We start from the raw sequence: 27,892 nt of genomic DNA on the forward strand, positions 1-27,892 counted from the left end.
TTTTGTCCATAGTTTTATTTCACTAGGAAGGTTTATACAGTTCTGCATCAAGGTCATTGTATGCATAGCCTGAAGTACAAAGCTCCCTTTGAAAACTCCAGCACAAAGACACTGCATATTGACAACATTAAACAATGATGTGGGTGGAATAGGGCAAAAAAAATTAAAACAAAACAGCATTCTTCTTATTGGAAAAGCATAATAAAACAAGGCACTTTCAGTAAATAAGTGAAGAACAGAAAAATGCTGTATCAAAGATTCCACAGAACTGATCCAGAGCACTGTAACAAAATTCTGCAGTAATGAACAAGTAAAATACAAAAAGGCACTACATAATCCTCTCCCTGCAACTCCCATTTCTCAACCAATTAGCCAACTGAACTTGGCACAATGGAGTCTTAATTATAAAGTGCATCTCCTGTTTTAATACATTTTGAAAAATAGGCTATACAACATAGGTACCAACATCCCCATGTGTACAATATATTGAAACAAAAATACACTGCAACTAGATTCAATCTAGTTATGAACTGTGCAGGAAAAAATATGGCTTCTTTACAAGTCTTTCAATAACCTCCATATAATGTGGAGCATTTTTAAACAAACATGAATGCATTAGCAAGGTGGTAAGAGGTAGTGTTCTGAGTAAAAGGCAAACTTACAGATCTTTTTGTTATATGGGTATATAACAAAGGTATCCCAGATTTTCAAAGCAGCATTACTGAACAAAAACTATTTGCTATCTTGGGATGAAAATACACAGTGTTTTGGGGGTCTCAGATCAGTTCTTTCAGCAAAAATGACCACTTTACAATATCCAACTATGATCCCATTTTGTAACTACTTTTCTCTTGGTACTGGAAGTTTTCCTATTGCATTGCATAAAATTTCCAGAGGAACTTTCTTCAACTTTAGAATTTAAAACCAACGCATTCTCCATTCCTAAACACAAACGAGTCCATTTTTACTTCAGCAAGCGTTATTTTATGGCTATAAGAAAATATAAATACCAAACAGATGAACACATCAAATGTGTCACAACAGTGGCAATATATGACATATGAGTTAGATGTGTACCATGATTTAATGTGAAACTTTTGTCATTCTACTAAGAAAGTCAGCCAAATTGTGTATGTATGCTATCTAAACTTTAGCTGATCTTAGCCCTTATTAGACTTCAGTATATTAAATATGTAAGGGCTAGATAAAAACTGAAATCAAAGCAGCACTGGGTATATTTCTTACATTAAAAATTTGTAAGGATTTATGTAAACATTCAGTATGTGCATTCTTGCTCTTTGCTGTAACTTCTTCACAGCTACTCTAAGATCCTACCCACAGATACACCCTTAACACGAACCTGTCCCAAGTAACAGCTGCTGCTGGTCAGCTATTCTTCATCCACGGTATAGGCTACTTCAGCAACTTCAATTTCTGGAACAGAATTTCCAGCCAAAGAGCCACTCCAGCATGGCTCATGGTTCTCTTTGTCTGAGCTGCAAAAACAGATCAATAAGTGGAAACTGGTATGATTTTCTATAGCCATTTTATGCAGACAATCCACAAAACATTGACAAAGCTTTTTAAACTTATTGCTTATTCCAGATCTAAAATTATCTATCCTGAGGGCCTTTATGCAGCAGAGAGTTGCAGTAAAATGCTGAATTTCTCAGCTGTGCAGAATTAATGCTTGACCAAACATTTGAAAAAACATACTTGAAGAATAACTAAAATACAAGTAAAATAATAGTTATTTACCAGCTGTCCTCACACAGGGTACCCTGGTCTGCTTCTACTGCAGAAGACTCCACCTCACCACTGCACTCACTTTCTTCTCCTGATATCTGACGATTCACTTTTCCTAAAGATAAATCCCTACAACAGATAAGAACAGAGTAGCACCAATCCATACAGCAAACATTTGTCACTGAAGAACTCATTTCATATTAACCTTGGCAGCTTCTGCAAAAAGATTGAAAGTAACCTTCCAATCTCACTCCTGCATGCCTCATTTCTCTTATTGGTATGGAGATGGCAGGGCTTGCACTGGATAGCTATTTAAACAGTTTATTTGCTCTAGCTGCTTATTCCTAAACTAAATTCAGCCCTATAAATCTCTGGGCCACCAAGATGATTAGAGGGATGGAGCACCTTTCCTATGAGGAAAGGCTCAGATAATTGGGATTGCTCAGCCTGGAGAAGAGAGGGCTTTGGGGTGACCTAATTGCAGCTTTCCAGTACCTGAAGGGAACCTAAAAGAAAGATGCAGAGAGACTTTTTACAAGAGCCTCTTGTAACAGGGACTGTTCCCCCAAGGGAGAATGGCTTCAAACTGAAAGAAGTTAGGTTTAGATTGAGTATTAGGGAAAAAATCTTTATTGTGATGATGCTGAGGCACTGGAACAGGTTGTCTGGAGAAGCTGTGGATGCCCCATCCCTGGAAGTGTTCAACACCAGGTTGGATGGAGCTCTGAGCAGCCTGGTCTAGTGGGAGGTGTCCTTGTTCATGGTAGGCCTTTCAAGCCAGGCCATTTTATCATTCTCTGGTTGAGAATGACAATTTAGTAGCTTCACAAAATTCAAATCCCAGAGGAGTGTGTATGACTTAAAGTAAAAAATTACATTCAGACTAAGCCAAACACATCTTGCCTAAATGGCAGAAGGATTATAACCGAAATATAGTCAGAAGGGAGTAGGATGACAAAAAGATTTTTTCAATAGTTTCTCAAATTCCTCACTGTAACTTTCCAAAACCACACACTAAATTTCAAAGCAATGCATTTTTCCATTAGTGATAAAGACAATTTTTTCTTAATAACAACACAAGATAATGGTCCAGCTAGCTTGGCTACAAATGGGAATATGGTCATGTAGATTGACCAAAGAAATCTTTTTTTCCAAACCATTTCACTACGTAGAAAACATACATCAATTTAGCACTGAAAGCTGTGACTTGAATTGGAAACAAAAACTTGTGATCTGTTTTGTGTTTAAAGTGATACTACTGTATTTCTTTCCCTTTTAAGATTGCTCCAACTACTGTTGTTCTTATTTTATTTTAATGCATGCATTTTATGTAAAGCCTTAACAGCATTCTGCAACATGACTACCAGCCTATGTTTGAACCAAATCAGCAATAATACAATAGTAATATTAATAATCCTTCTGCAAGTCTCAGGACTTGTCCAACTGTCCCCTTCTGCCTCACATCCATTGTAGGTACCTTTAGAGCATGTAGGCATAAGATGCTTAACTCTTGTTGGGCCACCAAATAAAAATTCTACTTCAACAAGGCCAAAGACAGACACATTTCTTTCGTGTTCATTTCCCATCAGACAAAGCTGAAGTTCTTAAACAACACCAGAAGTATACTTGGTAATTTTTACAGCTAAAAGTCACGTAAGTTACTTTTCATCAAGACTTCAGACACTATGTAGCTGACTTTCTCTAATTTTGTATGTCTGGGACACTAGCAGGGTGTTTTGGGTATTTAAATAAACATCTGTCTTCAGGGAAACCACTAAAATATCAAGTCCCTTTTTTGCTATTCATGCCTTTTTATTTTCAGTCACACAAAATTTCCTATCATGATGGTTTAGCAAAATGCAAGTAATTTAACTTTTCCTGACTATTTCACTATTTAAGCCAGCAGCATGTCATAACTTTCTCATCAAACAGGGGAAACATCTTCTAAATACAATTATTTGCCTTCAGGAGTAAGAAACAAACTGAATATAGAATTCTGATTAGAATTTTTAGTCAGCCACAATAATTCCATTTAAAGCCTTTCCCAAAGGTAGCTCACTAGCACATTTTGAAGTGTGATTTGTTAGTCAAACTGGATATGCTACAGCCAGCAACCCATTCAGTATTAAAATAAAATTTATTTTAAGTTTTGTTTTTTTTTAAATTTCTTCACTGTCCCTGGTCTGACACACTCAGAGGGGATATTTTTTCATCTGATCTCATGTAAAGAAGAGATTCTTTACTGTGAGGGTGGGAGGCATTGGAACAGGTTGCCCAGACAAGTGAATGCTCCATCCCTGTAAGTGTTGAAGGCGAGGTTGGATGGGGTCCTGAGCTACCTGATCTAGAAGAAACTGGATGGTCTTTAAGGTTCCTAAATAATTCTATGATTCTATGAAGTTCTAATGATACCACAGGAATACACTCTTTTGCTAAGGAAATGCTGCCATACTGACTCAGCAGCTCTAATGGGACACTGGATAGCACAACATCAATTCCTCAGCTCCTGCCACAGAATTTAGCAGACAGGTACCATTTTCCCTTGGGTTTAAGTGGACAATCTCCCATGCTATTTAAATGGCACCTGCAGCATCTCATTCCAAGCAATTCAGAACAAAATTAAACAAATTATTACAGATACTGCTTTTTCCCTATGCTCTGTTCAAAGCTTTGAGTACAGGCAGAATTTCATAACACAAAGCAATTTTCCCACTCATCTCTAGCAGCGCATTTCACATTTTCAACATTTCAAAAGCAGAACAGAATCTTGCTCTATCTTTACAGGACTTAAAGGATTAGGAACCAATCACAGTTACTTTAGAGTGAAAAGATAGGACAGGTTTCTCAGTCATTTGTACTAAATAGTTTTTAGCCAGCATATGAGAAAGAGCTTACTGAAAATATTGCTTTGTATGTGGTTATGTAGGGAAAATGGTTTCCAAGATACAACTAAAGCTGGTGCTTGTAACTAGACAGAGAAAATGCTTTCATGAAGATAACCTCCTAAAACCCTTAAAATTTCTACATACCTAATTCTTCTTTCAACAGCATCGATATGAAGTTGCTTTTCAGTTAATAATTTCTTCAGTGATTCAACCTCCCTTTGTTTTTCAAGCAATTCTTTTTGTAGGCGATAATTTGTTTCCTCCAGAGTTTCACAGAAAGCCTAAAAGACAAATTTAAGAGCATCTTCAATTTAACTTCAGTGGACTGCCTTTACTGGCTTTTCTCTTAGAAATATCAATCTGTAACAGTGTTATAGCTGCTTGTCTTCAGATTGATTACTATAAAAAACTATGTAAATTTAAAACAAAATTATTATCTTAATAATGCTGCTTTGAATAATGAACTTATTATGCTAAACTGTAATGCAAATACTTTAATCACATCATTTGTTTGTCTCACAAGGGAGACACTAGAAAAGTAATTCCTGATTTTGAACCTTTTTGCCTATATGGAACATAAACTGAATTCCCTGGTCCCTTTTCTCCTCACAGAAGTTTTGTTTCCACATGACTTGAAAATCAGTTTCAAAGTATGATGTGAGGAATATCTGGACTAAGTACGTACACTTTCCTTACCCAGGATAAGGACAAAGCTGTACAGTTCTGAACCAAACACCTGTTACAAATATGAAATCATGACAATCAGAACACCAGTACAAAATATTTTGAAGAAGTTTAACAGGATGCTGTGAACATTAACTACTCAGCCATGACAAATAGGCTGTGCTCCTCTGCTGAGCAGGACATGTATGTATCACACATCCTGATGGATCTGTCAGTGAGCAATCACAAAACCTAACGTGAAGAGTCTGTGTCTAATGCAATATCCACCAAATGCAGGAAGTGACAGAAGTGTTGGCACAGAGCCTCTTAATCTATTACTGGAAAGCACAAGTCTTCCAGCAGTAATGTGCAATTCTGATTTAATAATTTACATGTTCTCTATAAATAAGAGCCCCATGTGGGAGACTTTCTTGGCTTAATAATACCTGCAACTAACCGCTAATTCAGAGTCCACTGAATATAAACATTTTATACAAACTCAGTTAAGAACAATGCTGTTAAGACACTGTTTTTCCTAAAGTTTTGAAACGTGCTACAAACATCAAGAATATACTATGCTTTGCTTTAACTGAAGCAGATTCATGATCTTTAAAATGTTAAGCTCTCCTGTAATTATACAATACAAACAAATGAAGAGTTTTCAATTCAGTAAACCTATTTTTTCCATGGAATTTTAATTTATTTTATTGACTCATATAGCAAACATATCTTTGTTGAAGACCAGTCATGAGTTAAGCCATAGCTTTGGTCATGTCTACTAGAGCTAAGAGCAGGTGTCATGCAATTCATTCTTGACGCAGCATTTGTAGTGATTGCTTTAGCTATCACTCTGGTTAAGCAGTCATCCCATTTCAGCCAAGCCAATTAAGTAATTTTTTCTGCTCTTTGTAAAAACATTTAAGGTTGCAGATACCCTAACTGAAAATCTGACATTATTTCCTTAAGAACATAATTAAGTTTATTACTTCAACCTTTAGATGTATGCACATGGAAACTTCCCTACACACAAAATAGATAAAAATACCGCACAAGTGTTAAAAGCTGTTTCATTGTTCTGTATGAGAGTTTTTGGAAAAACTCATCTCTATCTGAAATTTGGGTATGAGCTGCCCAAGCAAACACAGGCACGGTTCGTAACTAAGAAAACATCAATATATTCTGAAGGATGCTGTAATAGCAGAAAAGTGAACCAAAGCTGAGAAAGGTTACAGCGTGTAATGAGCTATATTGTTCTTTTGACAGCTGAACACCTGGAGTCTGGAACAGTTTTAATACCCAGGTTGGACTAATTTTCCCTGTAATTCTGAAAGGACAACTGTGAGACAGCATTGCTTCATTCTTCAGACCATGAAACAGCGATGGCTGGGAAAAGACCTGTGGAACAACTACCAAGCATATGTCAAAAGAAAAAAGGATTTAGTGAATATTTTGCCTATTTTTCTGTGATTAAATTTCTAGGCCTAATCACCTTCTAACGGAGCAGGTACCTTTATCTCTCCCTGAAAAAAGATAAACGTTTTGGCAAGTCCTTGGAATAACAGAATAGACGTAAACCAAATAGAAGATACCTATATTTTCCATTATCACGTAAACAGATTTTTTTTTTCTGCCATGCTTTGGATGGTAATAGAAAGGCAAAACAGAAGTAAATTTTGAGATATCTTTAAAATGAACTACAGGAATAAGTACACAAACCTTGGTGCTTTTCCTGTATAAGGCAGTTCAGGGAAAGAAAAAAAAAGCAACAAACAGTAAGGGATGGATATAGATACTTTTAGTATGCAGGAGTTTAGGCTCCTACCAATCAGAAGCAAGACAAAAAGCATGATCACAACCATGGATTTCAGGGTGAGCAGACTCTTCAGAAACCTGCTTGGAAGAAAGAATCCATGGGAAAACACCTTGAAACAAAGAGCAGTCTAGGAGTGCTAGCAGACATTTAAGGATCACCACCTGCAGGGTCAGTAAGTACAGTTAAACAAGTAGAAAGTCAAGCAAAAGTGGCAGGTGGCTCAGTATCTCCCGAGCTCAGACATAAAAAGCAATTCTGCTAGGGGTGAAAGCATGGAGAGATGACACAGGAGGATAGTAAGGCTGCTGGCTAATCTTACAGGGACAGGTTTATGAAAGTGAAGCACAATCTGGAGCTGAATCTGGCAAGGCATGTGAAAAGAAACAAAAAAAGGATTCTACAAGTACATCATCTACAAAAGAAAGATGGGAAACCATGGACTTTTTGTGTTGATTGGAAAGACCAGTCTTGAGTAATTCCCTCCCTGTAATCAGAAGGAAGATCAAGAAAAACTCACCTGCAGTGGGGGAAGACCAGAGCAGGGAGCACTTAAATAAATTGGACATACTAATGTCCATGGGACCTTGCACCTTTTTACTGTGCTGATGGTCAGCCACTGGAGCAGGCTGGACAGAGAGGCTGTGAAGTCTCCTCTGCAGAACATTAAAAACCTGAGTGGACATGGTCCTGGGCAACCTGCAGTAGCTGACCTTACTTGAGCCAGAAGGGCCGGAATAGCTTATCTCAAGAAGTCCCTTCCAACCTCAGTCACTCTATAAATAAGGTGTGGTATCTCCTGGACAATTTTATGACAGCTGTCTCAACAACTTCACAGAAATGGGTAACAGCTAAAACTACAACAGCACAGCTGTTTTAATGATTTGGTTAAATTCCAGTGGAAGAATAATTTCACCACAGCATGCATGACTGAAATTTCAATGAAGAAGGCACTAAAATTTTTTAAATTATCTGAATAAGTAATTACAGTAATTTAAAAAAAATTTAATCAGCTTAAATATCAGTGATGAAAAGGGCTTGTACAGAAATCAAATACGAGCTTTTGCCACAAAAAACATACCAAATGTTTCACACGCACACAGTGATGTAACAAGAGCCAAGGCACTCCTACATATATGCAAAACAAACTGGCAAATATCAATTTAGTTGAACAAGCATCATTTAACATTCATAATTTCTGCAAGACTAAAAATGTACGTACTATTCTAAAACATAGAATTATTTATTCTATAAAGCAAGAAAACTAAGTTTATCTGCTGTAGACAACCTTGATATATCTCTGCATGTCAGCAGAACTTTCAATAAAATGGGCTGCAGCACACAGTATTACTTGTTCACTGTTCTCATATGCATGTTGAAAGGCTGCTGGTTTACAACATTGCTTGACACTTCTTAGTTTTCTACAAGAACACTATTTTTGGTGGTGAGAGTTAATCATGTAACTGTATTCATTACATGAGAACACCCCCACGACAAGGGTGTTGGAAGTAGGTGATCTTTAAGGCTCCTTCCAACCCAAACCATTCCATCATTCTGTGATTTTATAGCAAGAAATACTTCCCTGCTAGACCTAACTCTAAGGTATAAGCATTGTAACAATGTGCTGAATGTAAACTTGTAAAATCTCTCCTTATGTTCAGCATGTGCCTTATACAAGTAGTTGTTTTACAAAGCAAACTTCATCCATGGCTCATAAAAGGCAAACAAGAAGGTATATTCTGGGACAGGGATGAAGTACAGCAAAGATGATCAGTGTTCACCAAGTATCAAACCACACCCATTCTAGAAACATCCTTTTGTGATTTTTGTCTAAGACCAGAAACAGAAGTGTTTCATTCCGTATCATGACACAGATCTTACAATATTCCAAGAACACCTGCCTTTTGCATTCCTTTTCTATCACACTACTTAGCACTTACCCTGCTCTCTTCTAGACTGTCAAAAGGACCCGGGGGATCATCCAGACAAAGGAATTCTCTCACTGCAAGGCTTTACCAAATAAAAGAAAATTAATTACTCAAAGTACAAAACCAGCAACAACACTTAAAAATTATTCCAGAATGGAGGCATTTAAGTGACACAAAAATTTACATCCTCAAATTTATTCCCAAGTATTCAAAACAATTAATGAATAAATAGTTAACAAACTATTAAGTCTCAGTTGTATGTGCTGACCAGGGACAGTGTTTAGAAAATTAATTATGAAGGTAAGTAAGCAATGGCAGAACAAAGTTTTTCATGATTTTTTTAAAATTTTCACACAATTTGTTGCTACATGATAACTGGCAAGTTATCACTTTGGCATTGAAGAGGTTTGAAAAATTCTCCTGGAGAAAAGTAAGTATTATAAGTATTATATGATGGAGGAAAAGTATGCTGTTAAAATCCATTTGCAAATCCCTTCAGGTAGTAACAGGGGATTTAAGCATGAGTACTGAAACGCTTTAACCTGTCTCCATTTTGCTAGGATCGTACTCCATTAACATATACACATTATATAATTTTTATATTTACAGTATATATTTTTATATAAATAATAAGTTATAATAGAAGACAATGTGACATGGAGCTACTACATAGCCATCTCTGAAACACATTTCAAATTAATGCATTCCATTTGGATTTGTGTAACAGTTGCCATCCCCATTTGTGTATTGTTTTGCAAAAGCCAGAAGAAGGAAGTAGGTGTAATCCTGTGGTTTACTACAGAGTATTTCAAGCATTTGTCTCATTCTACCTTCCAAATTTAATTACTTTTCACAGAACTCATAAACATCTCCAAACAGGTCTCTCTTCAGCCATCTTTTTAAGACCTTCCTGCTCAGTTATATTCATTCTTCTTCAAATAACCTCAAATCAGAACACTATATTCACAATTAATTAGCAAGTAGTAACTTAGGAGCAATGCTGTGCTCGCACTCATTACTGTAAAACTTTAAATCATCTCCTACTGCAGTGAGTGCACAAAAATGAAAAATGTGACGCCAGACAATTTCCTGTCTCTTCCTCCCACCTGGGTCCTATGGAAAGGTGAGGGCAAAAGGCAGTAATTTTCTGTTTTCCACTCTGCATTTGAGGTTTTCACAAAGGTTTTCTTTCACAAGAAAGGAAAACTTTCACCCAGCTACCATCCTAATCAACCAGGTGTGGCAAGCAAAATGAGGAGAAATTTCTTCAAATACTAACCATTCATTATACTATCACTTTTAGTTTTAAAAAGACTCTAAAGAACATTCATCTAAAATACACTGAACATTTACTTGTTGTTTCTTTACCTGAAATAGGCACCTGTTGGCATGAACATTTATTTGCAGCCTAGCTTTGCTCTTAAGAGTCTGCTCTGACCCTGCTCTCATCTCCATGTGTTACACCTCTTCCTTCCATTTCATGAATAGAAGATTCTGCCTTGAAAGTACCACAGGGATCTTTTCTGTCCTGTGACAGAGCTTGCTGTACACGTGTGCTGGCTGATACCTCTCTCCAGGGAGGAGCAGTGCCAGCATTAGGGTGGGCAGCAAGGGCCAGTGCAGCACCTGGGATCCCTGACTCCAAGCTGACTGAGTTCCTCCCTTCCAAGCTTCTTATACAGGGTGGAGACAGGACAGCTCTGTCATCTATATAAAGCCAGATGATGCCTCTGTTTAGCAGGTTAAACTTCTTTCTCCCACTTCACGAGTTACATGAAAATTTCCTGAACATGATTTAACTCTGTGGGTGGACTTCAATTCAATCTTTCATTGAATCTTCAATACAACGTAAAACATGAGAAGTCTATAAAACACAAACTCTAAATTTAGCCACCTGCATATATTATCCTCCATTTTACGTTTAAAGACTTTGTGAATCTAGTTTTATTAAAAAATAGGTATACCAAAAGAGTCTCCTATCCCCAAAGGGCAAATTTCCCTCTGTCAATACAGTACATAAAGAGAAATAAAACAGATTTCTCTGCACAGAGAAAAGCCATTTTTTGTTTAGGTCTGATCCAAGCTGTTTGACTTATTTGCAAAACTGGAGAAAAAATGGTGAGCTTTAAAGTAGAAAACAGGGTGAAAAGCTTACCACTGCTTATGTGTAGTACAAATATTAATTCCCATTAATAGTAAATTTATTCTCTGAAAAGTGGGTAAACATATTAGATGGATCAAATCTCACTCATTTTAAACACTTCTTGAGGAATTCAGACCTTCCATAGACCCAAACACTAGAACCATATCAGTAAGTTATAAAGTGTATTAAATAATTTTGTCTTCATGAAGAGTCCTACACGGACAAAAATTCTACAAACCACATTTCAGTTAACCATCTCTTCATTAGCCAAAATACAATTTGGTTCCACAAACATTTTATATTAATTCCTTTTTATAGCTGATATCCAGTGCAGTCTGAAAGTTACAGTTTGGTGTTTTTTGCCTTGAACTATGACAAACACTATTTTGTCCAATATGGTCCATCACCAAGATAAGAACATGCCAGCTGAAATGCTGATCTAGCTTCAACAATATGAAGCAGAAAGAGTTCAGATCTATTTAAGCAAGTCCACTTCATTCACCAGTATGTTTCCAGCAGCATAGAAGTTACATTTAGAGGCTATTAGAGATTGATTCCTTCTCTTTTTGGCACACCTATTATTGTGTAATTAATTATAAAGAGTGTTTTTATACTTCTTAGCTGCACACCTCACCAACATAATCATACTTAATAGCCACTGACACAAACTCATAAGTTGAGCCTCATTTCTTTTTGAAACCATTTAAGCTTTGTCTCTTGACATCTCACAACAAAGCTTTGCCACTCAGCGTGACATACTCCAGGATGACTATGAATCATCAAAATATTAACATTCTTTACTTGCCTTCCCTCTCCCCTTTGATGATTTCACACACCCTGTTCATCTCACCTGAGACAACAGACTAAAGATAACTCTTCTTGCAGGGAAATTCTTCTGCAGCTTCATCTCTTCTTGCTTGCTTTCTCTGTACCTCTAACAGATACCTCATTTGAAACTGAATGCTGTCTTTTAGCATTTAACTATACAGAAGTACCATTCAGATTCCCAGAGCAGTAACTTCTTTTTCCCCTTTTAAGTTCCTCTAATGATTTTAATGAAACTTTTTGACTATTGCTGAGTACTGAACTGGCTCAGAAAACGAGTGGCATCAATATAAATAGTTTATTTTCCAGGTTGCAAAAACCAGCTGAGTTCATAAACCTGTATGAGTGTACTTACTGTCATTTTCTACTTCAAGACAGGAAAATTGATGTTAGTCACTCAGTACCTCAGGATCCTTTTGGAGTAGTTAGTGATCTCATTGTTCATTCCACTCTCCAGATAATTTCAAGATTTCAAGATGTTCTGAACATCAGTGTCTGCAACTATGATCTAACATTCCATTGGTACCACCCTAAATTTCCATTGATCCTTTTCCCCTTATCTTTTAACCATTTTATACAAGCCCTATCATAAGTACCTGTCTCTACAAGAGACATATAATTTTTATTTACATGCTTACCACTTTTTTTTTTTACTACAAGCAGTAGCAAATTCAGACTGACGTACAAATACCTATTGTCCAGACTCAACAGTCAAATGCCTTATAAAAACATGTAAAATGTAGTAACAACCCTTCTGCTAAAAAGTAAAGTAGGTATGAGCATTATATGGTTTTATTCTCCCACACCACAGCTTGGCAATTTAAAAATTTTGTTCCTTTAAAAGTCTCGAGGGAATTACGTTTGCTTTAGAACATTTCTGACTCTTTATTTTGAATGAAGTTTCAGATGTTGACAGGCTCTCAGACTCATTCCTCAAAGAATCTCTAACACAGCAACCTTAACTTTTTTATTTCTGGTGCTGGCAAAAGTTTTAAAACTAACTGCATTACCTCTAGCAAGTTGCTTACTTAAATTCTCTTCTGGTCAGTAATAAAATTATTTTACATTTAATTTGTCAGAATTACATTCTATTAATTTTCCTGCTTTGGAAGAATTTCCCACTTTTGTACAAAAAAGATACTCTTGAAAGAAATCTTTGCACTTTGCAAAACTTTTTATTTTAAACTGTTAAGACTTCCTTGATTTGTGGTTTACATTTACTTATGTACAGGAATCTGTAAAGGTTCTCCTATTACTTTCATGTCATGTCAATAAAAAACTGTACTTTAATACACATTTTAAGAAATAACTACATAATAGTGTAGGTACTCCATTATGTAAGCCTAACACACCTAGTATAAATTAACAATACTATCAATTCTGCATTAAACACAGAAAAGTAATGTTTTAGGAATAAAAATGGGATTATTCTAACATTTTAAATATTACAGCTTTTAATTATCCCTGTACAATTCAAAATATTGCAATTCCACTTTTTTTATGCTAAGATGGGACTAATTTAAAAGGATACTGAATAATTCACGTAATGACCAAATGCACGATATGAATGTTACTGAAATCCCTCACCACACTGCCCAAAGATACACTGCTGGAGCTAGTTTTATAAGAGGAGTATGGACAGGAAAAAGCCACAAATGCACAAGCAAAAGTTCATTACATACCAGTTAGCAATGTCTTTGTGAGCTACTAGGTTCTGGAGGAATGCCTGCAGCCCCAACTGTCGATCTTCCAAGAAGTCAGGATTGTAATTATCCTTGAACCAGCGCTTTGGCGGAAGGGCCAACCGAAAGCCCGGAAACATGTCTTTTAGCTGAAATTGAAATTAGTGACAAAGAAATTAAAAATTAAAAAAAATTACTAATTTTGCCACAGGCATTCACTTTACACAGATTTATGAGATATTTCTGACTTCTGCTAAGTTCAAGCACAACCTAAGTCTCAACCAGAAGTACAATCCAAATTACAACTTAAATTGTGGACACAGTTGTGTCTCTTGCTGCACTCTTATGTAATAGAGTATTTGTATTTTTCCTCAAATAGGAATGAAACCCTTTGCTTTGTTATTTAGTGTGAGTCTTCTATTGAAAGCCTTTGAGTCTGTAAACATAAGAAAACTGTAAATAAAATGTATAAAGTAAATAATAATTTCAGTGGTAATTCTTCTAAAGTAATCAGGGATAATAAGTACTATATATACATATGTATAGAATAAAACCCCATTACAGATCTACGATTCTGCAACTTGTCTTTCTTGGGAGGGCTAGAAGAATAAATCACAGCACATGCATGAGATACTTCTTGTAAAGAGTAGTTCTTCCTACACCCAGAATAAAAAGAGTTCAATATGCAAGTATGGCTCAAACCCTTGTAACATGCAGAATAGTATTTCTGACTTATTTAAATAGCAACGGGGTATAGCTGACATCAGAAATACTCAGATTTTTTCTTTGAATTCAGAAATAAAACACACAAGTGAATGAAAGCATAAAGTTAATTATAGACCAGTTAGCCTTATATAGCCAGTTACCCAGTAAGGTAACAGAGCAGTTTACATTGAGTGCCATCATGCAGCACATAAAGGACGGCCAGGGTATCAGACCCAGCCAGTATGGGTTTAGGAGGGGTAGGTATGTTTGACCAACCTGATCTCCCTTTATGACCAGGTGACCCACCTGGTGGACATGGGAAAGACTGTGGATGTTGTCTGTCTGGACTTCAGCAAGGCCTTTGACATTGTCTCCCACAGAACACTCCTGGAAATCCTGGCTGCCCACGGCTTGGACAGGAGCACTCTGTGCTGGGTTAGGAACTGGCTGGATGGCCAGGCACAGAGAGTGGTGGTGAGTGGGGCTGCATCCAGCTGGGGGCCAGTCACCAGTGGTGTCCCTCAGGGGTCTGTGCTGGGGCCAGCTCTGTCCAATATTTTTATTGATCACATGGATGAGGGTATCAAGTCTTTCATTAGTAAATTTGCAGACAACACTAAGCTGGGAGAGTGTGTTGATCTGTTGGAAGGGAGGAGGGCTCTGCAGAGAGATCTGAAATGGCTGGATGGATGGGCAGAGTCCAACAGGATGAAGTTTACTAAGTCCAAGTTCCGAGTCCTGCGTTTTGGCCACAAAAACCCCCTGCAACATTATAGGCTGGGGATGGTGTGGCTGGACATTGCCCAGGCAGAAAGGGACCTGGGGGTACTGGTGACAGCCCGCTGAACACAAGCCAGAGTGTGCCCTGGTGGCCAAGAAGGCCAATGGCATCCTGGCCTGGATCAGGAATGGTGTGGCCAGCAGGAGCAGGGAGGTCATTCTGCCCCTGCACTGGACACTGGTGAGGCCACACCTGGAGTGCTGTGTCCAGTTCTGGGCCCCTCAGTTTGGAAAGGACCTTGAGACCCTGGAGTGCATCCAGAGGAGGCAACGAGGCTGGTGAGGGGCTTGGAACACAAACCCCGTGAGGAACAGCTGAGGGAGCTGAGGTTGTTCAGCCTGGAGAAAAGGAGACTCAGAGGTGACCTTATCACCCTCTACAACTTCCTGAGAGGTCATGGTGGTCAGGTGGCGGTTGGTCTCTTTCTCCAGGCAGCAGCTGACAGAGCAAGAGGACACAGTCTCAAGCTCTGCCAAGGGAAATATAGGTTGGATAATAGGGAAAAGTTTTTTACAAAAAGAGTGATAAAGTACTGGAATGGTCTGCTCAGGGAGGTGGTGGAGTCACCATCTCTGGATGTGCTTAAAGAAAGATTGGATGTAGCACTTGGTGCCATGATTTAGTTGAGGTGCTAATTAGGGCATGCATTGGACTTGATCTTGGAGGTCTCTTCCAACCTAGTGGTTGTGTGATTATACAAATGAACCTCTCCAAGGGTGCCAATTACTTTTCTAATATGCAAGATAATAAAAAAAAACTTTACCACTTTGATAAAAAAACATTTTTCAAAGTTATGCTTGACAAAGAAAATTCTGATTTTTATTTAAAAAATAAATTTAAAACCATCATGAAAAAGCAAATACGTTTTATAAAATCTGGTATCTCAGTTGCCACAACAATTGTTTCATCTTTTTTTCTGAATACAGGATCTAGCCAATTTCTATCAGAGATGTTCTGCACACATCGATTATATTAATATGAATGTTGCAGTGATAGAAAATTCTAATGCAAAGATCTTTCACCAGATTAAGTTTTAGAAAAGTTAGAACAGATATTTCTGAAATTCTCTACACACTTTAAAGGATGAACCACATTAATGAATAACCTTTGCTTATATAAGTATTGCTTCACAGCATGAGGTGCTTTTTAAACATCACCAATATTGTTCATTTGAATAGCCCATGATAAATACTAGTTCCTTATTTACAGAATGGCTTATTGTCAAAGCCTTGCTCTTAATTTCTGAATTTAAATATTAAGTATGTTTCCCTCTTACTGAATTTCATCTTGATATTAGACTCTTCTTTATATCTTTATCTTTCATCCTCCAAAATTCCTTCATCTCTTACCAAGTTATGATTAGTAACATATATATATATATATAAGAATGTATCTGAATAGAACAGAACCCATAGAATATAACAACATGAGTTCCTGTTAATTGTACAGAAGATTGCAAATAACCATCACTGGGAAAGCATTTCAGCCACACAGATTTCTGCTTAATGGTACTTTTACTTGTCTGGTCACATGGATCATGTAATTTAATTCTAAGGAGAGAGCACGCCTACTCACAGATTACTCCTTTTGTGGATGAAGAGTGTAAGAGCCAGCTGCTGTCAGTGGACTAGTTCTCACCAGCACAGTCCTGGGGCATTCTTTCTTGAGTGCTTCTCTGACACAGCAGGAAAACCTCTGGGTCAGGCAACTTATTCTGGCCATGATTGCTTGATTGAGTCCAGCACCTTTCCTACTCCTTCCTACATCACCATGTGACATATTACACATGTCACATGAGTCACAGTCTTGGGGAAAAATGGTAAGCTTCTTGGTTCTTAAGACTGGACACTTCATTACATGTTTTCAAACTATTATTATGTTACTATTTTGTAATTCTCTAATATTTCCTGAATGGTAGTATGTTTAAGCTCCTAGAGCTGACAATTCTGTATTATAAAAAATATAAGGTCTTACAGACCAAAAAGTAAATGGTTTAGATATATACTGAAAGATGAAAAAGCTTCATACTGTGACACAAAGTTCAAAAAATAGAGATTTTTCTTTAAGCAGAAATACTTATACCTAGAAAAAATGGTAAGCGCCAAATATTTATGCCAAACATTTAATGGCAAAGATTAAGGGCTTCACGTGTAAATTTTAAATATTTATTCTAATAGATATTTTGGGCTCTTAATTTTTCAAACTACTGACAACCACACTAAAAGTCAATGGAGGTAAGACAATTCTTGACTTATACCTGACATAGCTGAATCAAAATGTAAAGTACTGTATTGACTTGACTTCCAAAACCTGAGTTGAAATAACAAGATCACTGTCTCAAAAGAAGTCAAGCTTTTGCCAATATCAAGACATTCCCTAATTTAAGATAGTCTGTATTTAAGACAGGAATTTCTTTAGAATGAAATATCTAAACTAATTGATATTTAGCAATTTAGTTTTAAAATGGTGTTTCAAAGGTAGCCTAGAAAATATTCAAATAGGTCAAACCAAGAACCCTGAGAAATTTTTAAGTCCGTTTTTAAAATTTCAGCTGAATTGAGCTCATAGTTGATTAGGCACATAATTCCAAAGTGATAACCTATACAAAAAAATCCCTTTCTATGGATAAAGAAAGGATGTGTTGGTAAGGTCCATGTTGAAATATGAAAGAACATACTAGCAGAAACTGTGTTGAGCTAGCAATGAAAGATTATTCTTAGGAGTGAACAGTGGAAAAAGAAAAGTGCAACTGCTTCTCTACTTTTGATAGCCAAACACTACTTACCAAACATAAAAACCTGTGCTTTCCAGATAAGCACTTTTTTCCTCTCAAGTATTCAAAAAATATTAAGTTGTTGACCCAGAATCCCTATTCATCTGGTGTTTCCTCCATCTTCAAAAGTCTGATAGAGTATTTCACTACTAACTTTGAATATACTGAAAACAATTAAAGACTGACCTACATACAAAGAACATATTTATGTTCATGAGTCTTCAGTTTTATGATGAACAAAAGTAGAGTTTGTTACACAGAAAAGAACAAAATAACTACTAGATCATTCCTGCAAGAGAATACAAGCTCCTAGTTCTATTTCCATGCAGTGGATAAATATTCAAGAGTTAATTCCTTTATCATAGAAACTAGGAATAAATATAAAGTTTGAAGCACACCAACAGCTTCAGATGAAGTTGTTACATCTTCTTTACATCAGTGGTAGCTGTTTCGTGTATCTTTGAAAAAATGAGGAATCATATTTTTCCAGTCATTAATACAGTATGTGTTTTATATGCATTAAAATCTGAAAAATATAGAAGATGTGATGAAAATATAAGACATGAAAGAGGTGAGGTAAGATGGCTGAGAATTTACCAGTTTATAATTCCCACCTTGTCATTAAGCCTGGAGAAATCTGTGTACCGTCTGAAAACCACCCAACTTTCCTCTGGACTTCTTTTCACCAGTATTTTGTATACCTGTGTGAAAAGACGGAAATATCAGAAAAATGTGCAAAACTTCACACTACACTGTCTGGAAGGCTGAAATGATCCTCTATTTCCTAATGAAACAAAACTCATGGATTAAAAAAAAAAAAATCTTAATTAGAGTAAAAGAAATGCAGATAACGATTACCAGTACAAAGAGTTTAATTTAATTTCAGAATTCAAGGAAGGCATTCCTATAATTCCTAAATACATCTAACTATTTGTCTGTAAGAAAGAATGTACTGCCCAGCAGAACAAAAGGCTTGGCTATCAAAAAAGTAAGGGAAGTATTTTTCAGTGATCTACTTCAACCTTTACTAAATTGTAGTTTTACTCATTGATACTGGAGGCCTCTCTGCATTTAAGATGACTGTTAATAATCAGGTACTGAGTGTGGTACTGTTTCAAAATGTCTCATTTGACTCGCTTCACAAGGAGAAATTACGCAGAATAAAATTACATCCTCCTTTGCATTTGTCTTGAACATTAGGTTTTGTCTTTCCAAGCGAAATATGACTTCACTAGAAAACTGCATCAGAATGATTATACCAGCACTGTATAATGGAAGTAATGGATACCTTGAATCAGATTTAGCGAGACAACAGCATAGAAATACCATACCCTATTTAAAAGCAAATGGATAAAGAAACAAAATGATGATAATGATGATGATACTACAATTACTTTTTAGGAGGATTAATATTCCAACACAATGAATCTAACAACACAACTTCAATAGAAAACATTAAACAGTGTCTAATGTCATAACCTTACTCTCTCAATGTAAGGAAAGACAGGTTCCGAAATTGTACTGGGTTATTTTTTCCGAGTCTGTATGTTAAAAATATAATACAAGAAAGGAAAAGATATTTTTAGAATCATAATGGTAAAAAATCCCTCATTTAACCAAATTCTATTTAAATCATTTTCTAACCTGTAATATAGTAAAATCTTTTTCAGTACTTCATGCTGTCATAGCAGGTTGCCCAAGCTGATAAAAGAGTATTTTTCTTACTGCAGTCTCAACATATGATAACCTCAGTGCTAGCTAAGTTCTGTACAGGTCTGAGACTGTTTCTAGCAATTTTGTATTCCATATTAAGTTCCAGATAGCTACAGAAACTACAGATAACTATGGTGCGAATCAAAAGCAATTTTTTAGCAATTACTTCTCTTATCTATGTTTTAAACACAATTTCACTTTCAAGATGAATCACCTGTGGAAGTTATGGATTGTGATAGAGGAAAAAGTATTACCTTATAAAATTCAAGCTGCAGGACATGCTTAAAAAAACAGCATTAAAATGTAATTTTTCTGCCTTAAAAATTGTGAAGTCTCTTTGTTAGTACACATCAAAACACAGAACAAGAAACTTTGGAATATGTGTGTCAATTTACTTGCTGATCAGTATTCTATTCTTGTATACTGTTCGAAGTTCTGCAAAAGCATTGTTTAAAGATGTATACAAGAAAAAAGGGAATAATTTCCAAGTGAACATTAGATAACTTAAAAAAAAGTTAACCGATTACAGTGAACTTAACTGTAATAGGGAGTGCAATCAACTTCTGATTACCAGCCTCAAAATCATGGGCAACCTGAAACAAATATGTTTTGTTTTCCTGCCAAAGCTAAAAAAAAAAAGATGGTTGAGTGTTTTTTGACTTTTCTTTAAAGTTTGTAATTAATGAATAAGGTCTAAAATATTACAAAACACCTCTCAGTTCCTTCATACAAGATCTTGAGCAAAAATCACAAATTAATTCAACAAATTCATTTTATTCCACTCAATCATGAATTGCTTCATTCTATAAATAAAAAAATCATCATCGATGAAAATACACCCATATGGGGTAACATTCTCTGCCTGATTCAGGATATCATTATCATTTCCACTTGGCTTAAAAAAAAATAAAAAAAAATAAAGCAGCTAATTGAGCTAATTGAACATTCCAAGACTGCAAATTCTGCAAATTCACTTACGAATAAATGTTTACTAGGAGAGGTTTTCAGCCTAGGTTTTCTCTCCCATAAGCTTCAGCAACATGTAGTCTAACCTGCACTAACATATAACTCCCAAAATCTGGACATCATTCAGCTTAATCAGATTCTTATTTTTGGAAACTATGAGATGCTACCAACAGTAAAAAAAAAAAAAATTTAGCAATTGAGTCTTCTCTCTTACAAGTGGTTTTGATTTCCACTGTCTTCCATCTGACTGATTTAGCACTGCAAAAGCAACTCAAATTCCTAGGACTAATTACTTGCTGGCTGGCTTTAATGCAGAACAGCAAAATGCATGCAGAACGTACAACTGAAAACAAACAGTTAATTGTGTGGTTTCATAAACCAACACAGCTACAGAGGTGAAATCAGGAAGAGCAAAAATGTATCCAAGCATTTTATAGTGGAAGAATGTTTCGCTTGTACTGTGACCTGGCCTTCCACATACAATAAGGAGACAAAGTTGTCATTGTTAATAGATAAGAACACCTTACAGGCACACTGGAGTATGTCTTAGCAATGCTTTCAAGAAAGAAACAGGGAAGCACGTCTAAAGAAGGGCAATAAGCTGGTGAAAGGTCTAAAGGGTAAGTCATGTGAGGAGTGGCTGAGGGATATTTATCCTGGAGAAAAGGAGGCGCAGGAGAGACCTTATGGCTCCCTAAAACCACCTGAAAGGAAGCTGTAGCCAGGTGGGGGTCAGTCTCTTCTCCCAGGGAACCAGTGACAGGACAAGAGGACATGGCCCTAAGCTGTGCCAGGGGAGGCTGAACATCAGGAAGAATTCCTTCATGGAAAGGGTGGCTAAACACTGCAATGAGCTGACCAGGGAGGTGGTAGAATCACTGTCCCTGGACGTGCTCAAAAAATGACTGGATGTGGCACTTTGTGCCATAATCTGGTTGTCAAGGTGGCAATCAAAGGCTGGACTCAATCTTAAAGGTATTTTCCAACCTAAATGATTCTGTGGTGTTTTCAGGTTAATCCTTGTACATTTAACAATACTGACTGTTGTTTTAGTTTTGCAGGTTATTATTTAAAACTTTTTTTAATCTGCCTGTTACAAACAACTCCACTCTTCTCTTATGCTAACATGCACAAAGATGTTAGAAACTGAGAATCTCAGGAAAAGACAGGGTATCATTCTCAAATAATTAAAAGGCATAATTATTAAACTTTTTATGAAAATATCTTGATTTCATTAGTATTTTAACTGTCATAAACATTCTGCACTTCTCTAATCTAAAAGAAAACAGGAGGAAAAAATGTTTGTCTGCTATTTCCTTCTCCTTACCTATTTCTGATTAATATTTCTGTTGTTCATCTTAAGTAATATAATTAATAATCAGTAACAAACAGCTTCCATCAGTCCCACAAGCACTGCTGTATTATCTCAGAGAAGTATTTCAACCACACCCACAAAAACAAATGTAGAAGTACATCGATATATTTATGGCATGCAAAAAAAAATGAACTGCCAGCTAACAGTGCACTTTGAGAAAAATCAATACAAACCAGTTAGGCTGCTCTTCTGGCAGAAGATATGGCATAAGCAACTTCCCAGCCTGTTTGCAGAACAGATTTTCCCTCACTAGAAACTGAGCTGGGCAAGAAGTTGAAACCTACATGTTTGCACTTTAACAGAAATGTTGTAAGATACTTATAACTGCAAAGGGCTAAAATCAAAGTTTCTTATCATTCACGTCAAATAAAAGACTACATTTTATTTTAGAAGTTTAACTACACAGAACTTACACAAGTTCAACTTCACAAGGAATTGTAACTGCAAGGATTTCTTGACTTTTCCAGCAGAAATCGATACATGAAACAGAACTCCTTCTATTTCACATACACAATTACAGGAAAGACAGATTTTTAGTCCCAGTTTTCCCACCTGTGTAACAGGAATGGTATTTTCCTGTCAGGAAGTACTTTGAAGCTAAACTGGTAACATCCCTGAACTGCAGCATTAATTACTGAAAGACAATGCGAAGCACATTCAATTGTTGTCTTGTCATTACAGGATCAACTATACTACGCCCAGAACTTACAGTGAATTTTGCCCTTTCCTCCATCACCTCATAGCCCAGAATAGTAGGCGTGGATGGTCGATCTTCCCAGCTCCTGGAATCTTCATTCTGCTCTATTTCTTCTACAGGCTGAGTACAGTATTCTATGGACGTATCCAGACCTGTAAATTTAGTCCTAACAAGTGGACTGCTACATGCAGATGATGTGGAACCAGTCTGGTCAGGCACACTCATCTTTTTAAAACTATCAACTGTAGAGTCCTCCAGCTGTCCTTTTGAGGAGCTTGAACTCGTTGAGATGCTCCCAAAGGAAGAACTTCTTTGGTTTCTGTTTATAAAGCTGGATGATGAACTTCCAATAGGAATAGGAACAGGAACATATGGTGTTGCCATCCTTCATGAAAAAAAAGCCCTCAGTTTTTGGTCCAGAAATTTAAGCTTCATTTGTTGTATAAACCATGTTTCCTTTTGTTTTCAGGAACAGTACCTGCGATTAAGGACAGAAAACATTGCTGTCATTTTTAAGTCAAAGCAACACTAACAGCTTTGGAAAAAAATATGTACTAGCTCTGAGATGATAGATTGCAGTATTGATGGTAAAACATTTTCACAAAGAATTTGGCTTCATATAAAATGGTGCTTTTAGGTTTTATCTCAACCATTTGACAGACAGCTTTACAAGAGTTCTGTCTTCCACAGCCATTAAAATTAAAATAGCACGGGTAAGCAAGATTACAAAAGAGAAAAATCCTTTTGTCCTTTAAGACTTAAGTGTTATTTGGTCTTATCCAAAGAGTTAGCAATTTTTTGGCATATAAGAAGTAGTTTCAGTGACTGTTTCATCAAAAGGTTTTCTCAGAATTGGTTCTGTAAGACATCCACTGTAGACTATGCAAGCCAAACACACAGGCAGCAATATACATGACATGAATCAAAAGACATGACAGTAAACAACTTAGGTGAAAACATATTTGCATATTACACATTCACTGAAGTATAATGGATCTGTTTTCAATGCAAAATATTTTTTCAAAACAACTCTGTTGTATATAATGCTGCAGACGTTTGTCACAATGTTAAATGCGCACATTTTCTGGAGTCAGAATTGGAGCAATTAAGTTTTACAAGCATACACATCAAAAGCAGGGTTATTATAGCAGGTAGTTTTCCATTCCAGAAGATTAAAATAGAAAAAACAAGTGCACAGAAAAAAAGATAAATAAACAATTTAGTATTTTTTTTTCCACAAAACCATTTCAAATGAGTCTTGAAATATATATAAAATATATATTATATATATACAATAAAATTACAATATTAATATTAAATACAATAAAATATTAAATATATACAAGCCTTTTGTGTGCATACATTTCTGGGAAAAAAGCAAAATAAAATTAAGACAGCAGTATCAAACTGCCAAAAAGCACCTTCTCCTCATTTTAACAAAGCTCCCAAAGAAGAGCTCTTACAAGATGCAAATTAAATGCCACCTCTTTGGATTAACAGGATTTGAGCCATGATCCATTTCACCCAGGAATAAACCAATCAACCAGGAGGCTGCAGGAAGCTGTGAAATGGGAAACCGCCAACCTGATTCACATCAGACAATCAATCATCTACTGCAGCAAAACCAAATGAGATTCCTAATTGCGAATGTGAAGTGATGGATTCCCTCTCTTGCTCAAAATTAATCCTAGAGCACAGGAATAAATAAATAAATTTTAAATGAACCAGCATGAGCAAGAATGAAAAATTCTCTTGAACAAATTCCTTAAGTGAAGGAAAAAACAAACTTAGTCATCCTTTCAGCTACATCAGGAAGTTTTCACGCACTCTCTGTCAGAAAGCTCAGTTAACTTGACCAGGAGAACAATTTCAAACTGGCAGTCATTTCTTGGAATATCTCTGCTTCATTGTGGAATGAAGCTGGACACTCAGCAGCATCTGAGGGAGCTGAAATGTCAGTATCATAACCCCTGCTGATTCACTCGGCTGGTCAGGGATGGGATTTGAGGTATCCAGCTGCTTCTGTTGCAACATAGTCCTGCGCTTGGTTGTGTGAGCGAAGCCACGTGTCAGACATCTGACCTGCTTCAGCCTCACTTAGCGTGAGAGACGCAAGTCACACCTGTCTCTGAGACAAGATGTTCTCCTGGAGCTACTCCAGATCTAAATCCCTTTTTTCACCTGCATCTTAGTAAGAAAATCTGTTTTCTACCTCAAACAATAAGCTCTGCAATAACTTTTCCTTAATGCAAGGCATGAAGCATTGTCTGATAAATTTTCTCTAGCAATATTCTCTGAAAAAATAAGTATCTAAATGAAATATTAAAAAAGATAACTCCTTTTTCACTTGCCACTTCAGTGGCTCTTCTATGTTACCAGCACAAGAAATTGAGAACATCCCTTAAACAATGTCCAACCAAGCTATGTTCTTGGGAGGTGTAGGATTAAATTCCTGTAAAGAGAAGAACCTAAGTGAGTCCAGACTGCAAAAAATCAAACAATCTATATGTAAAAAGTGCTTATCCTCTGTTGCATGACTGTGAATCTGGAGTGGAAAATAAACCCACCTCTCGGGGACTATGTGTTTAACCTAACCTAGGAGTTTGTGGAATTTTAAGATGCAAAAAAGGCTTGTGCTTTTCATCATCTTATGAAAAGAACCAACCAAACCTAAAAGCCCACAATGACACTTTCACCAGTTACAATACTTGTGAACAGTCTTTCCTAGAAAAACTTCTTCCTTTAAAGTGAAATGCCAGTCAAGAACTTACTATCTTGAGCCTGTTTACTTACGACATACTACTCTTAACTGCGCACGCATTTCTGAGCAGCTGCACCTATTGGGCAAGCAAGAGAGCTCAACACAGACCACCCTGAGGATAAAGCCCTTGGTGTTGAGAGGCCAACACTTGCACTGTACATGCTTCAGCAGCTTTCATTTCAGACCAGCTCTAATTCAGTACCACTGCCTGGATACTTATTAGCAGCTGGACTACACTAAGCCTGCTCCCAGGGTACATTTTCTGGTTCAGTTTCTTTTGTACTCTCCAAGGCCACCCCAAATTGTGAGTCAGTGAGTATTAAAGGTGATGATGACACTGTTGTCTTCTGAAGGACATTCTTGACTCAATCTGACACAGTAAACATGCCCACAGACAAATAAGAGGGACTGATACTACCTGTGTCACACAGAGATTTCTCCAACTTTGAGGAGTAGCAGGAAAGTATTCTCTGGGTAACAGAAATTTCAGGTCAAGTGAGCAAATGATACATGGCTTCACTTAACTTGAATATTTTTGTTGTAAAAAAAATTGAAATAAATATACAAAATATTACATTACCAGACTCTCAAACACAAATATATTCCTAAATACATAAATAAATCCATCTTCAGCTGTAGAAGTATCACAATTTCCTAGTACATAAAATATTTACATGCCATGAGTTACAAGAGGGTTCAAAATCACATCAAACTGCACTTTATGAAAGCTACCGAATATTAGCAAAAAATACAATGCCCCAACGAAGGTCACAACCCCAGGAATCCAGCCTTATCTATGAATATAGCTTATTGCTAATTCATGCAATAAAAGGAACTGAGAACAATTTCGTTAAAAAAAAAAAAAATCCTTTTAGACAAACCACGTAACTCCCTAATTACCTCGGCAAAGCAAGGAGGGTTTGCATGCTGTTTGCTCCTACCCCAGCTGCACAGAACCAGCAGAATTATTGCAGCACACCGACTTTAAGAGCAAACCGCTCATGACACCTATGAGATACCCCAGACACTGCACTTTCTTGTCTAGCTATTTACTTGACTTTCTGCAAGAGTTTGCTTCCTGTTAGGAACCTGTATTTTGTTTAGTTTAATTCCCAGCTGTGAGTTAAGAACGAAAAGAGAAGGAAGAGAATTGCTGGAAGCGCTGAACTGCAAGATCAGAAACAGGATAGGACAGTCCCGGGAACCCGGCTGTCACATGCTACAAGAGCAGCATGACACCAACTTATCCTGGTGTTTACAGCAGCCACCTCCCTTTTTGCGGGTGAAGCAAATAGGCTGTAATAAAACCACTTAAAAAGGGCTTGCCTGCAGCTTGCAGCTATCGCAGTTCCAAACCTTTTTCACCTAATGGCTTGCATATTCAGTGAGAAACATGTAAGCCACACGATTCAAGGATAATAGATTAGAAACAAAACAACCCGTACTTAACAGTTGTAATTGGATTTAGAAGACTTTTAGCTATGCAATACTATTTGTGATCTGGTTACATATATTGTGCCTCTGTTTGGACAACACAGATGATGTTTAGGGTTTAAGTGCTATTAAGAAATGTCAGCTGAAGAACAAGTGGAATATATAAAGAAACAACTCCCAGACTTGGCTTTAGTGATTTTTTAAATAATAATTTTGTGCCGACTTCAGCCAAGTTACCTAACAACATTTTTTACTTGCTTATGAACTCAAAATGCGGGGGTGGAGGGGTGGTCTATTTATCACACCTCACAAACACACAGTAATTCCTGCCCCAGAGTCTGTTACTAGAACTAGAAGCAAATGCAGGTACCTTACTCCCAAGACCCGCACATCAGGGAGCGCTACTTCTGACTACGACCCGAGGGTTCTGAAACCGAGAACCAAACCAGACCGGCCGGCACCGCTGGGGCAGCGCCCAGCCCGGCCCGGCCCCGCCGCCGAGGGGCCGCGCTCAGGGAGCGCCGCCGCCGCTTTACGTAACTCCAAGGGCGGCCCCGAGCCCGTGACACCGGCGAGGCCCAGGGAACCCTCCTGGTCCCGCCGAACAGCTGTGGGAACCGGCCGAGAGAACACCTGAAGGCGCGGCGAGGCCCCGCCCCGGGGAACGGGGATTTCCGTACCCGCCGTCCCGCCCGAGCGGGACCGGACCCCGCGGTGCCACCGCCCGCGGCCGCCTCCCCACAGGTGCGCGGGAGCCGCGACAGCTGTGCGGAGGCGGCGGGGGCCGTTCTCGTCCGGCGCGGGACGGGCAGCGGCGAGGTTCCACCGGCCCGCTGTTGCCCGCGCGGGCTGCTCACTGCCTCACTCTCTTCCTGCCTGCCCCCTGACTCCCGGCGCTGGCGCTCCCGCCGCCCGTGCCCGCCCGCACAGCGGCCCCGCTCACCTGCTCCCGCCGTGCGCCCCGCTCCGCCGCGCCACCGCCGGGCCCGCCCCGCACGGGGGGCG

The 27,892-nt window shown here is 37.6% G+C and overlaps 1 protein-coding gene across 7 annotated transcripts; it reads right to left on the reverse strand.

The window, feature by feature from the left end:
• SNX16 (sorting nexin 16) lies at positions 1-27,892 on the reverse strand. 7 transcript variants are annotated; one of them, XM_058832062.1, is made up of 8 exons: positions 27,831-27,892; positions 22,705-23,170; positions 18,556-18,642; positions 13,683-13,831; positions 9,045-9,114; positions 4,776-4,912; positions 1,759-1,875; positions 1-1,496 (listed from the first exon to the last, which is right to left on the reverse strand). In XM_058832062.1, exons 2-8 carry the CDS (start codon positions 23,074-23,076, stop codon positions 1,391-1,393), a joined length of 1,038 nt encoding a protein of 345 aa, XP_058688045.1. In that variant the 5' UTR covers positions 23,077-23,170; positions 27,831-27,892; the 3' UTR covers positions 1-1,390. The 7 variants fall into 7 exon arrangements, with proteins under 7 accessions (XP_058688045.1, XP_058688048.1, XP_058688044.1 ...); XM_058832065.1 differs by lacking the exon at positions 27,831-27,892 and adding an exon at positions 27,568-27,589; XM_058832061.1 differs by lacking the exon at positions 27,831-27,892 and adding an exon at positions 26,354-26,670.

This window comes from Poecile atricapillus, chromosome 2, assembly GCF_030490865.1.
Source record: "Poecile atricapillus isolate bPoeAtr1 chromosome 2, bPoeAtr1.hap1, whole genome shotgun sequence".
Taxonomy (NCBI): domain Eukaryota; kingdom Metazoa; phylum Chordata; class Aves; order Passeriformes; family Paridae; genus Poecile; species Poecile atricapillus.